Source organism: Setaria italica, chromosome V (genome assembly GCF_000263155.2).
Source record: "Setaria italica strain Yugu1 chromosome V, Setaria_italica_v2.0, whole genome shotgun sequence".
Taxonomy (NCBI): domain Eukaryota; kingdom Viridiplantae; phylum Streptophyta; class Magnoliopsida; order Poales; family Poaceae; genus Setaria; species Setaria italica.
The window spans coordinates 40,350,614-40,363,828 of NC_028454.1; the positions used below are offsets into that span (position 1 = coordinate 40,350,614).

The 13,215-nt window shown below is 49.0% G+C and overlaps 2 protein-coding genes across 6 annotated transcripts; both read left to right on the forward strand.

Moving 5' to 3' along the window:
* Nucleotides 1-531: 531 nt before the first annotated feature.
* LOC101780833 lies at nucleotides 532-3,724 on the forward strand. 5 transcript variants are annotated; one of them, XM_004970361.4, is made up of 4 exons: nucleotides 532-669; nucleotides 761-925; nucleotides 1,009-1,373; nucleotides 1,737-3,724. In XM_004970361.4, the coding sequence occupies exon 4, from the start codon at nucleotides 1,825-1,827 to the stop codon at nucleotides 3,385-3,387; it is 1,563 nt and encodes a 520-aa protein (XP_004970418.1). In that variant the 5' UTR covers nucleotides 532-669; nucleotides 761-925; nucleotides 1,009-1,373; nucleotides 1,737-1,824; the 3' UTR covers nucleotides 3,388-3,724. The 5 variants fall into 5 exon arrangements, with proteins under 5 accessions (XP_004970418.1, XP_004970416.1, XP_022682954.1 ...); XM_004970359.4 differs by having other exon boundaries at nucleotides 761-867; XM_022827219.1 differs by having other exon boundaries at nucleotides 546-669; nucleotides 758-925.
* Nucleotides 3,725-9,799: 6,075 nt separating this feature from the next.
* On the forward strand, nucleotides 9,800-12,610 carry LOC101782717 (WRKY transcription factor WRKY24). Its single transcript, XM_004970364.4, has 5 exons — nucleotides 9,800-10,256; nucleotides 10,413-10,613; nucleotides 10,849-11,432; nucleotides 11,530-11,691; nucleotides 11,810-12,610. Exons 1-5 carry the CDS (start codon nucleotides 9,999-10,001, stop codon nucleotides 12,261-12,263), a joined length of 1,659 nt encoding a protein of 552 aa, XP_004970421.3. The 5' UTR covers nucleotides 9,800-9,998; the 3' UTR covers nucleotides 12,264-12,610.
* Nucleotides 12,611-13,215: the final 605 nt, after the last annotated feature.

Genomic DNA, 13,215 nt, shown 5'->3' on the forward strand with positions numbered 1-13,215 from the left:
ATTTATTATCTGTTAATTTGACTTTCTTATCTTTAGTTATTGTTATGTCTTTCTTAAACAAATAAGAAATGTAGGAGGCAGATTAGGGTGCCTAAATGCATTTTACACGAAGTAAAAACATTCTTAAATTCCAATCAAATGGATTGTGATGATAGCATATCGAAGCAATTCTAGCCGCGCTGTTTGCGCGGGCCACCTTGCTAGTTAATTCAACAAAATAGAATCCAGTGGTGACTCTTAGAGGTGTCAATTTGCAGTTTTGCACCTCTACTTCGGATTGTCTCACACATTTTGACATTTTAGGCACTTAGCTCACACATTTTAGGAGTATTATTCATTGCGACTCTATGATCTGGACTTAAAAGGCGATAGTTATCTTAGTATGGAGAGTATATGACTCTGCATTGGACTAGCCTGCGACCAAAGGATTCAGATCTGGGCTCATACTTGGGCCGTTAAACAGTCTAGCCCACCCCGCCCGGAATAAAACAGACTAGCCCAGCCCATGGGGAAAAGAGTCGACGGGGAAATTCTCCCTCCGGCTTTCTCGGCTCCTCCCCTCCAGCGCAACTGCCCTGCATTGGGGAATCCGCGACCCTGGTCGTTGAGGACGATGACCGACAAGATTCGCCGCGGAGTCTTTGAGAAATGAGAATCGGAGGCTTCGAGGTGCGCGCATGTGCCCCAATCCTCCATCTCTTCTCGGTCTACCCCCAGGCTCCGCATTTCCCTCACTTGTCTCCATGCCTCGTCACAGCAGCAGGACAGTCTCTAGATAGCAAGTGGATCTTGGGGACGCGCGCCCTCCTACCTGACGGTCAATCTTTCGGTGCGGCCTCGCGGAGGTACGGCGGCGGGCTTCCTCAGGTACCTTTCCCCCGCCTTCAACGCCCGCCGGTTTCGTCTGACCGGAGAACATTGCTTCGTGAGCACACTCCGCACCACAACACAGTGACACCACGCCTCCCAAAATTGACCTGCTTGCTTACCTTGGACACACGCGCGCAGGAACCACTTCGTCGGCGTTGCTTTCGAGTGACGTCAGATGTGTGAAGCTGCCCACCCGCTTTGTTCGTGGAGGACTTTCACGGGGATGTGACAGTTGCCGGAGCTGTGCCGTCCAAGGAATTGAAGTCGCCAGCTTCCGTTTGCTTGACTGGAATTCGGTGCCATTCTTCAAGAATTGAGGCTCAAATGCTCAATTCGCTGCCCTGCCTGCCACTTTCCCCTCCACAACACCAGTTCATCGCGAGTAGCTTGCATGATCCTCGGGGGTCTGCTGCGCTGCGGGTTCTGATCAGTCTGACAGCTTTCCCTCTGATTCTTTCGAGGGGACTTCTTGCTCTGGTTTACCTCCTCTAATAGGTACAGAGGTATGTTCATCCGCACCATGGGTATGCATCTATAATCAGTTTGTGTGAGATTATTAGATTTGGTACTCTTCTCTTTTGTGCCTATGCTTTGGATGTGTAACTCAGCAGATTCTCCCACTTTTGCCGATCTTGCGGAGAAAACTAGGATAGATCGAATGGCATAAACTTGACTAGACTTGCTGAATGCAGTAGTTGCTAGTCCCATGTTATGTTGGTAACATCCTACGCCTATTCTAGTTCTACACTTCTACTGGTCTATGTACCGTTTGTAATGTTGTCTTGCAGTTATGTTTTGCGCATATTCAGCCTACCTCAAGTCATATGCAGTATTCTAACCCGCTTCTTTTTTCACATACGCAACAGAGGCCGTCATTTCTTTAACAAGCTGCTTCAAGTTGATCATCCAATGCCCTTGCAATTTGCATACCTACAAGTCTCAGTCACATCGTAGATGGCTCAGAACACCTCCGAAGATGATATAGAAAATGTGCCATATTCAGATCCAAATTCACCAATTTTGACTGGATACGGTATCTCGGTTCCTATTCTTGATGATGGACTAGTGCAAGGGACGGCCCGTCATGAACAACGGATTCTTGATTTCCTTAAGGCCACTCCCTCGGTGCAATGGATAAAGAAGATCAAACTTTGTTCGCCATTGATAAAATTTCGGCTGCCATCCTCTAGCATCCGCGGCAACCTTCACGTTCACTTCATCAGAACAATCAACTGGGGTTCAGTTTTCACTATATGCAAGAAATGGCTCAAGCATCCTATGCACATGGCTCTCCTAATATGGCTGCTCTGTGTTGGTGTTGCTGGTGCCATGTTAATCTTGCTTCTGTTAGGACTGCTGAATGATGCATTCCCTTCCAAGTCCTTAAGAAACCAATGGATAGAGATTGACAATCAAATCCTTAACGCCCTCTTCACCCTCTTGAGCATATACGAGCACCCAAAACTAATCCACCATACTGTTCTCCTCTACCGGTGGCAGCCCGAGGATGCAGCCGAGCTCAGAAAATATTATTGCAAGAATGTGGCACGCCGTCCCAATGAGCGAGCACACATATCCTTTGTGGTGTTTCTCCTCCACATCACTTGCATCTCCCAGTATGCCGACTGTAGCCTCTACTGGGCCTACCCCAGCAAATCACGCTCTGAGTTTGCTGACAACTTCTTCTTCGTCCTAGGCATTGCTGCACCGGTTCTTGCTGGAGTGTATGCAGTGTACAGCCCTCTTGGCAGAGACTATGAGGCTGTGTCTGATGAAGAAACCAAAGTACTGGACGCAGTTCTTGTCGAGTCATCAGAAACAAGAACAGTGGTGAGCAATCCCGCGTGGGCAGGTGGGCTGTTTGATTGCAGCGAGGACCCCACAGCTTGCTACCTTTCTTTCCTCTTCACGTTCTGTGTGTTCGGCTGGAACATGGAGCGACTTGGGTTTGGCAACATGTATGTGCACACATTCACGTTCCTGCTGCTGTGTGTCACGCCATTCTGGTTGTTCAACATCACAGCGATGAACATCCACAGCTACATCCTAGGTGATTTCATTGGTGCTGCGGGGATTATCCTGTGTTTCTTTGGCCTGCTATATGGGGGTTTCTGGAGGATCCAGATGAGGAAGACATTTGGGCTGCCCAGAAGCAGGTGGTTCTGTGGATCAGCATCGTTGACAGACTATGTGCAGTGGCTGTTCTGCTGGCCATGCGCTCTTGCGCAGGAGGTGCGCACAGGGAACCTATATGATGCTAAGGATGGGAAATTCTATAAGAAACTGATGGATGGTGTTGATGTGGAGAGCGGACCAGAATTTATATTTGTGACGGAATCGCCGGTCTCTATGGGAGTAGAAGAAGGGAATGGTATCAATGTCAAACTCACGGCAGATGGTGAAATGATCCCACCCACCCAACCAGTAATAGAATGTGGGGAGAGGGAAGGAACTGATTCAGAAGTTGTGGCGAATGGTAGCATCCAGCTCAAAAGCGAACCCACTGCTAAAGGATGATTTGAGTTGTGGTGTTCAAAAGTAGCCAAGTCATTCTTCTTCTTTGATTGACACCACCTTTCAGCACTATGCTCTTTTGTTGTCCATTCCTGTTTAGTTAGTCATTTAGCTAATAGATGTAAAAAAAACCGTTATGTTTATACCAGATGTTACCTATTTCAAGCTTACAATGTCAAGAGAGAGAAAAATTCTCCATTTTATAATGTTTGGTCGCTATATCAATATCAGGTTTAAGCCTCTTATAGAGCAATTATGTAACTCCTCTAATGTAATCAGTAACTTAATTGGTTGGAGACAGTTCAAAAGACAAAAAGGAGATTCTTATCTACCCTATTCCTATATCATAGCCGTTGGCTGTATGGAGTGCTCCTTTAAGTGTGAAATGCCTGACCCCATGAACTATTGTAAAGTGCATGCTTTATTTTTCACGGTGGAGAACAAAAGTAGGAGTTGCTTGCATGAAAGAGAAAGGTTCGGATGCAGCTATATATGCTCCAGGATGCAGAGAGATGGACATCTTCTATTTGAAAGCTGTTTGAGGAGTTTGTGCACAGCAACTCTCTGGAAACCATGGCTGTAAGTTGCAACCGGCCCTTTTGTTTGTTACCTGAACTACTTGAATCTTGGAAGTATATCATGCTTGTATATATGCTGATATGCACGACAAACTCGAGTCTGAAAGTCATCTTTGGGCACAGGTTGTGGAGCTGAAGGTTGGAATGCACTGTGAAAGGTGCATCAAGGCGATTAAGAAGGCCATAAAAACGATCGACGGTAAGCCTGTGGTCAACTCAGTTCTTCTCCCCATACCATACAATCATTCACTTTCAGTCATCTAAGTATCTAACTGTGCACAAATGGGTGGTGCAGATATGGAGAGCTATCAGCTCGAGACGGAGATAAACAAGGTCACCGTGACAGGAAACGTTACATCGGAGGAAGTCGTCAAGGCTCTCCACAAGATTGGGAAGACGGCAACCTGCTGGGCGGAAGATTGAGAGCTGATGGTTGATGGTTTTCTCAGCCCCACTCTGACAATCATTTAGCTAGCTAGTTAGTACTTACCACCGGTAACTTGAGTTATCATCTAGCAAATTACTAGCAAGTAGTATTAGTTAGTCTGCTTTGCTTGTGTACCAGGAGCTTCATACACTGCAGATGTAGAAATAAGCAGACACGCATGCTGTGAAAAGCCGGTTACTGCTATGCGCAGTTGCTTGATGCAAATCGTACCAACTTGTTTACGTTCTCACAGGTCATACGTGCATGATAAACCTGCCGATTTGAGAACGTGTCAACCAGGTTGCCTAATGACCGTGCCAAGGAGTAGCACTCCTTGACCATTTCCGCTCCCCAGACGTTGATCCAGCCCTGCGAATCTGCGATCGGCTGACCTGCCTGCCTCGGTTCCCCCGACATTCGGTGAAAGACCGCTGCGTCGTGGTCTCGTGGAACCACGCTGCTTGCTCCTGCTGTTTGCTGACAGTTACAGGCTCACCGCCCTGCATTCTTCTTCTTCCCCGCGTGTCACGGCCGCTGCTCATCCTGGTTCAGAAGATCGCTCGGTCATCCGTTTGAACAGTTCCGCTTGGGTGCCGTTGCCATGCCAGACTCGTCAGATGTTGCCGCGTGAACGCTGTCCATGCAATTCGCAAACCATATCGGAACTTTCCCAAAACTGTTCAATCCATCAATCATTATTCATTCACAAGTCATAACGAGTGCCGTATCGCAGTGTTTAATAGAAACTGAAGAGAAGGAGATGGAGAAGCACGTGCCTGTTATACTCTGTTACAGTAGCAGGCGCTACCCAGGCCTTGTTTAGTTGCTAAAGTTTGGAGGTGCCAAATTACTGTTACAGCACTGTAGCATATTGTAGCGTTTCGTTTGTATTTGTGAATTATTGTCCAAACATTGACTAATTAGGCTCAAAAGATTCGTCTCGCAAAGTACAACAAAACTGTACAATTAGTTTTTAATTTCGTCTACATTTAGTACTCTATGCATATACCGCAAGTTTGATGTGATGGGGAATCTTCTTTTTGTACAGTGCCAAAATTGTGAGTTGGGAGTGAACTAAACAAGGGCCCAGTGGCAGGCAAGCTGGGCAGTGGAGACAGCAACAAGACAACTAACAGCGATCGGCGCCTGCTTGTGGGAGAAGAAACGAGGAGCGGCTGGCGAGGCATCAGCATCAGTCGGTGCAGTGACGAGCTGCTAGGCGCTAGCAGATGAACGGCGGGCAGGCTGGAGAGTCCGCGTACGGTCGAATTGACAACACGCCGGCCGCCGTTCGTCCTCGTGGGCAGGAACAAGTGACCCGAACGTCCGCTCGTTCTTGCGATGCGACACAGCAGGGCTAGGGCTGGCGATGGCGGTACTGCAGTGCGATGCTCCGATCTTGTCTCCGGTCGGGACTCGGGAGGCATCTTCCGGGAAACTTTTCTCCGCACCGTCGCGAGGAAAAATCAACCCTTGATTTGATATGTTTGATGCATTTGCTTCATTTCCAAGGTGTTGGCATTTAATAGGATTCAATCCCTTGTTTACATGGAGTCATGGAAGAACTAGGTTGGAATGTCACCGTTCTCAACGCTTGGGAGACCTGCCAGTACCTGACATGTTCCAGCTCTAACTAGGGATTATGCAGGTTTTGCTTTTGTGCCTTAGCCATTGGGTCAGCCCAAACCCCATTCAGTCGAGCTGATTTGAATTTGAAAGCAAATAAAATAGGATAATAACAGCAAAAAAAACTAACTAACGAGGTGGCCTACAACTACGCAAACATGTGTGTCACCGCGTACTCTGTACGCGTAGGCCTCAAGTCTCGCTAATAAACATACTCCGTAGTACACATGGGTGTTCATTATCAGAGCTGAACATGATGATAACATCGCGTACTCTGCAAGCGTACGTAGGCCTCAGGTCTCGCTTCTCTTGTCAGCAGTTACGTCTTTCCTTAGCAAACACGTTGCATAAAGAACGAAGAAGAACGCGTTCAGGTGCTGTTGTTTTACGCGACGGTGCAGAAGCAGAATCCACAAGACGCAAGCTACCTTGTGCAGCGACGCATGCGCTTGCATCGGCGTGCACAGTGGACCGAAAACAACAGATCCTTGACCGAGTACGAGCACGAACTACTCAGCCAGTCAGTTACCACCGTGCCACTTCGTTCAGGTTTCTGAACTTCATTCTAGTCCATTTCTGAAGAGACAGGCTACTGAATTCAGACGAGTGAAAAAGGGGAGCCATTAGAACATTCAGAAACATGGACTGGTTCCCATAAAAAGAGCTGTAGCATCTCCCCTGGACACTTACAGTAATCCAATGGGTAACACACACCTTCCAAGCAGCATGGAGCTAGATTGGAGAAGCTTCCACAAATCTTACTTTTTCTAGCAAAGAGACGACGGAGGAGTCTGTCCAGAGGACACCAGGGGATGGTTGGGGTCATGGAGCTCAGAGAGGAGAGGAGCTCTTTGCAGGCTTGCAGCACCGCACGGAACAGCTGCCTCACTGCTCACCAAACACCGCATAGAAACGTCAGCCCGTGGACCCATCAGTCTACGGCCACCAAAACGGAGTGAATTTTTTTTTAAAGGCAGGACGAAAGGATTGCTGCCTCTTTAGCATCTGACGCCGAAAACTCTAGGATAATCGCGTGCCGGTCACATGCGAGTCTGTATCGTTAAACAATTTGCGAGTGGAGTGAGATACCTACCTGGTGCCGTACTGCCGTTAGTTGGTTCGCCGGGGGTGGGGGGCGGGGGGTGGGCGTTTGCTGCAAAAGTTGCACAAAGAACGGCGTTTTGTTTTGTCCTGGCGACTTGGTCGCGCTGAAGAATGGTCTTCTGCTAAGAACCGCTCGCCAGCAGTAACCATCACGGGAACTTCTTTTCTCAGCACGGAGGATTAAAAAACAATGGCATATCAACCCGTGGTACAGTAATTTTAAGAGTGTTTAAAGTTTCTGCATAAATTTAGTGTCCACAGCTAATTAAAAAATCAATATTTGGTTTACCAATTTTGATATGTGCGTGTGTGTGTGTTACATACGTGTCAAAGAAAATGATATCGCCTGCTGCATTTATTGTATCATTATTCCTAACCTTCTATTTTGATTTTTTATAATCTAGAATCTAGGTCCAATACAGTGACATAAACAAGCATTTCAGCCTGCATGTGGTGCCTGAGATATCTGATTTCCTCTATAAAAGAGCTATGAGTGTAGTCATATACTTTTCTTTTTTAAAAAAATGGACTTCTTATAGCTAAATTATCTATTATATTGTTTTTGGCAAAATATAGTAAGGTTATCTAAAGGAAGCTTATGATAAATGTTGTCATGGAGTATAAATATGATTTTACACCAACCATGACCGCCAATGGTACGTATGCGACTCTTTAAGGCTTTTGTTTGGATAGTAGTGAACTGAAGTGGAATTGGAGGGATTGGAGGGGAGATTAATTCATTTAGACTCAATTCCTTTCGTTCCACTTCAATCCACTGCTTCCTATACAAGGCCTAAGGTCATGATTGCTAAACCATGAATTTGGATATTGTCCGTTGCTCAGTGCATACATGTATACTTGGTTTGCATGGCAACACACTTATGTATTTGTACTTTTAGCTGGATTTTTTAGTTGTTCGGTAGAAATATGTAATTAGGATGCATAGAGGTAGTTTGGTTATTAATGAAAGAAATGTGTGTTTAGGTGCGCATTTGGAAGCTAATTCAGATTATTTTAATAAAGAGATATAGGTAATTTAGATGTAGATTAGGGGCCGGTTTAGTTATTTTTCATAGTGGCAAAATGGGTAATTTATATGCAAATTAGGGTTAGTTTAGCTATTTTTAGAGGGGCAGAGGCGAGTAATTTAGATGTAAATTGTATCCAATGATTGTCGACCTACAAAATCAATGGTAGGATGCTTTGTGTTTTTAGCATTTCTATTTTTTTTCCCTACAGCATCCCGTGAGAATCAAGAGGCTTCAAAACAGCTTCCAATTAATATCTAAAAAAACAGCTTCCAATTAAGAATACCGATATAAGACGGTGAAAAAAATAGTGGCATGATCAGTGATGACACTAGTCACGTGTTTACTCTCATGCATGACAAGTGCATTGGATTGCTGGATTTCCTACCAGTCTCCCAGCTCATCATATCACGGAGCACTGAATTTGGAGTCCGGACGGATCCTAGCTAGCCTTCCCAGGAAGGCAGGAAACACATGCCTACCAATCAAAACCATGCTGTCGAGGAAGGTTTTCGCGCAAATTGAACACGCCTATACACCTCCCAGATCACATGCCTCGCATGCAGTAGCGCCGCTTCTCAAGAATCACATGCCTGCTGAATGCGTAATCATTTTCAAGGAGATCATCGATATGGCCCGTGGCCCAGGAGGCGCCTGAATTTGTGCCTAACTTCACCGGGTTGAGCCATAGCCCCTATTTGGCGCCGAACCCATGCATCTCGAACGCATTCTAAACGACATCTGAATTGGACCGGATGTGGTTGTGTGTTACTCTGCTCTTTGCTGCTTCATTGCTTCGTCACTTCGTCCACGGCTACTGAATTTCATTGCGTATATGTCATTTTTCAACACGATACAGCCTTAAATCTTACTAGCTTCAGAAAAGCTTTACCTAACATGCGCATACTAATCTGCTTATGGCACTATGCAGTTTACCGAGTAGTGAAAAGAAACAGGGAAAAAGGTCAAAGAACTTAATTCCGCTTACTAGGTTCATTCTGATTAAGGAAGAAATTCATAAAAGAATAAGAATCGTTTGACAATTTTCAATAGCCCGAAAAAAGTTATTATCTCTCGATCATCTAAATTAAATGGTTTAATCCAATGGCTCTAAGTTTAGCAAAATCCCCGTTACCGTAAAACACTCTCTAATTTCAAATGCCCAGCTCTTGAAAGCAACTGAAGAAAGAACCATAAACTCACGGTCATTGATCATGCACACGCACATCCTTCAAATAATTAAAGCCGAATCAGTTCCATAATTCATGAATCTTTTCATCACGAGCTTAGATCGGTAATAAACTTCGAATTTAAAGAAAAATTGTTTAATTGAATCACAGTCGTCCATCTGATCCCCACAATACCATTGGACGTTTGAGCAGGTCAAAGAACCAGTTCGTGACCACCAACTCAACCTCTCACCCGAAACCCTACCCCGCCCGCGCACCCGCCTCACACGGCAGCAGCCACGTCGCCGCCGCGCGGCCACGGTGCGCGCTGCTACTGGTGGGTATCGCTCGCGTCACCCCGTCGCGAGGCTGGCCTGGCCAGCGCGCGCCGCCAGTCAAACACCACGAGCTTTGACCGGTCAACAGTCAAAGTTTCCAAGCCTATATAGCCCCCGCGCAACTCCGTCCAAACAATCCAAGGCAGCTAGCTCTCGTTCGTTCGCTCCACCTCCTCCTCTCCCACCTCATCGTCCTCCTCCAACGTGCCGGCCAGCCCGGACGTACACGCCGAACACGACGCGACACCTCCACACACACGCGCGACCAATCGTCGCAGAGCGCCGCCGCGGGATTGATCGATCCAGAGCTGTGACTTTCTTGAGCTTTGTTCGGTCGACCCCCGATGACCACCTCGTCGTCCGGGAGCATCGAGGCGCCGGCGAACTCGAGGCCCGGCTCGTTCTCGTTCGCGAGCACGAGCTTCACGGACATGCTTGGGGGCTCCGCGGGCGCGGCCGGCGGGGCGTCGAGGTACAAGGCCATGACCCCGCCGTCCCTGCCGCTGTCTCCGCCGCCGGTGTCGCCGTCGTCCTTCTTCAACATCCCCGGCGGCCTGAACCCCGCCGACTTCCTCGACTCGCCGGCCCTCCTCACCTCCAGTGTAAGTAAGCACGGAAGAACCCCATCAAAGCCCGCGCCGCCATTGCCTTCGCCATTTCTGCGTGGGGTGTGGTCGCGCGGCCGTGGGGCTTTGACTTGTCGCGCTGCACCACATGTCGTTGCTACGTGGAATGCTGATGCGCTTTGCACGTTCCAGATCTTCCCGTCGCCGACGACGAACGCATTCGCCTCGCAGCAGTTCAGCTGGCTGTCGCCGCAGGGCGCGGAGCAAGGCGCCAAGGAGGAGCAGAGGCAGTCGTACCCGGACTTCTCGTTCCAGACGGCGCCGACGACCGAAGAGGCCGTGCGGACGACGACGACCTTCCAGCAGCCACCGGTCCCACCGGCGGCCCCACTGGTGAGATCACCATCCATCCATTTCATCCACTCTGCTGTCACCCTCTCGTGGGTTCCTAGCTGACTTTGTCCAAAATGGACTACTGCTAGCATAGTATCCTAGACTAATTTGTTAACTAAGCACACAACTATAAAACAACACTCGGGGTAACATCATGTCATGATCTCGTAATCTTTTTGTTTGTACTATAATCGTCAAAGATAAAATCGTACTAATATACTTTGCAACACTTCAGGGTGAAGATGCATACAGAAGTCAGCAGCAGCAGCCATGGGGCTACCAGCAGCAACAAGGCATGGACGCGGGCTCCAACCAGGCGGCCTACGGCGGGCCGTTCCAGGCGGGGTCGTCGGACGCCGGCGCGATCGTGGCGCACGTTCCGGCGAGCGGCGGCGGGTACAGCCAGGCGCAGTCGCAGAGGCGGTCGTCGGACGACGGGTACAACTGGCGCAAGTACGGGCAGAAGCAGGTGAAGGGGAGCGAGAACCCGCGCAGCTACTACAAGTGCACCTTCCCGAGCTGCCCAACCAAGAAGAAGGTGGAGCGGTCGCTGGACGGCCAGATCACCGAGATCGTGTACAAGGGCACGCACAACCACGCCAAGCCGCAGAACACGCGCAGGAACTCCAGCGCGGCAGCGCAGCTGCTGCTGCAGGGCGGCGGCGACGCGTCGGAGCACTCGTTCGGAGGCACGCCCGTCGCGACGCCCGAGAACTCGTCGGCGTCGTTCGGGGACGACGAGGCAGGCGCGGGCTCGCCGCGGGCCGGGAACGCCGGCGGCGACGAGTTCGACGAGGACGAGCCGGATTCCAAGAGATGGTGAGTTCCCGGTTACAAAAAGTCTTCGCGCCAAGTTGTCTCTGCTGCGTTGTTTATTCGAACACAAGTGGAATTGAATCCCTTTTGCTTTTGTCAGGAGGAAAGACGGTGACGGCGAGGGGATCTCCATGGCCGGCAACCGCACGGTGCGCGAGCCGAGGGTCGTTGTCCAGACCATGAGCGACATCGACATCCTCGATGACGGCTACCGCTGGAGGAAGTACGGGCAGAAGGTGGTGAAGGGAAACCCCAACCCAAGGTAAGAACAAAACGAAAAACACATTTTTTTTACTTTTTAATTGTTGAATGATAGTGCTTGTTGCGCTGCAAGTGTTGGTTTGTGCTTACCGATCATCATTTTCTTTTGGTGGCTACAGGAGCTACTACAAGTGCACGACGGCCGGGTGCCCGGTGCGGAAGCACGTGGAGCGCGCGTCGCACGACCTGCGCGCCGTGATCACCACGTACGAGGGCAAGCACAACCACGACGTGCCCGCCGCGCGGGGCAGCGCCGCGGCTCTGTACCGGCCCGCGCCGCCGCCGCCGGCGGACAACTACCTCGCCGCGCCCGCCGGCGTGAGGCCGCCGGCCATGGCCTACCAGACGGGGCAGCAGTACGGGTTCGGCGGCCAGAGCTCGTTCGGCCTCGGCGCCCACGCGCCGGCACAGAGCGGCGGCTTCGGCTTCTCGTCCGGCTTCGACAACGCGATGGGGTCGTACATGAGCCAGCACCAGCAGCAGCAGAGGCAGAACGACGCCATGCACGCGTCGAGGGCCAAGGAGGAGCCCAGGGAGGACATGTTTTTCCCGCAGTCGATGATGTACAACTGACTGAACAAGGACCGCGGACAAAGACATCGCGGGAAATGGCAAGACATGACGTGATGTCCATAATTGTTTCTTTGCGTAGGGTTGTTGTATCTAGGATAGGGTTGAACAGATTTCTTTATTTGTTTGGAGGACTCCATCCATGTTGGCAGGTGGTTGCCAAAAGGGTGTGCCTCCCTTAACACGTGGAGGGGGAAGAAAAGGATGTAGGATACTAGGAGTGTAGGACACAGGACAAGGTAGAAAAGGGGTATCAACAGTTTTGTTCTAAGATTTTTTTTTCCGCAGGGAAATGTTGTATTCAAAATTGAATTGAATTTTAGATCATAGAACATCGTTCAAGATTCAAATGGATCGACCTTTGATACACTTAGGCGCGCTTGTGCTGTGGTGTGTTTTTGCCGCGTAGACATTGCAAAGCAGGTTTACCGATCAGCAAAATATTATGATTGCATAGATCAGTTAACTAAGGCATGTACAAAACTCTTACTGAGTTGAGTGTGCGTACGTGTGCGTGTGAACGTCTACGTCTGTTCGTTTTTTCTAAAAAAAAAAAGTACATTGCAAGAACTAGTTCAAATCAAAAGCCTAAAATGATAAAGAAATGTGAGCAATCCATTCATATACGTCAACACTTATTATCACAATCACATAACCAATCTCGCTTCCCTGCCAAACTGCACTTACCACCCCAATGGTTCGTCTCTACACGGCTACACCTCCATTGTCAGGTGCACGTACGCACGGCCCAAATGCAATGAGTACAAATGTAGAATCGGTCAGCAGCTCTTAGCATGCTGGTCCCTCATGTATGAGTTTTTTAAACGTGTACAAGGATTCGACCGTGGATTTTGACCACGGTTCCTCCATACCTAACTCAGGAGTACCAGCTGAAGTTTCTAACCGACCGTTTGTCCGAAAACAAACGGTTGCACTCTGGAGAGTCTCTCTGAAC

Bases quoted from the DNA above. Each gene is read 5' to 3' on its own strand.
- LOC101780833 (XM_004970361.4), top strand. From the start codon at position 1,825: ATGGCTCAGAACACCTCCGAAGATGATATAGAAAATGTGCCATATTCA.
- LOC101782717 (XM_004970364.4), top strand. From the start codon at position 9,999: ATGACCACCTCGTCGTCCGGGAGCATCGAGGCGCCGGCGAACTCGAGG. The intron at 10,614-10,848 runs GTGAGATCACCA...GCAACACTTCAG, and splicing joins TCCCACCGGCGGCCCCACTG to GGTGAAGATGCATACAGAAG. The intron at 11,692-11,809 runs GTAAGAACAAAA...TGGTGGCTACAG, and splicing joins AAGGGAAACCCCAACCCAAG to GAGCTACTACAAGTGCACGA.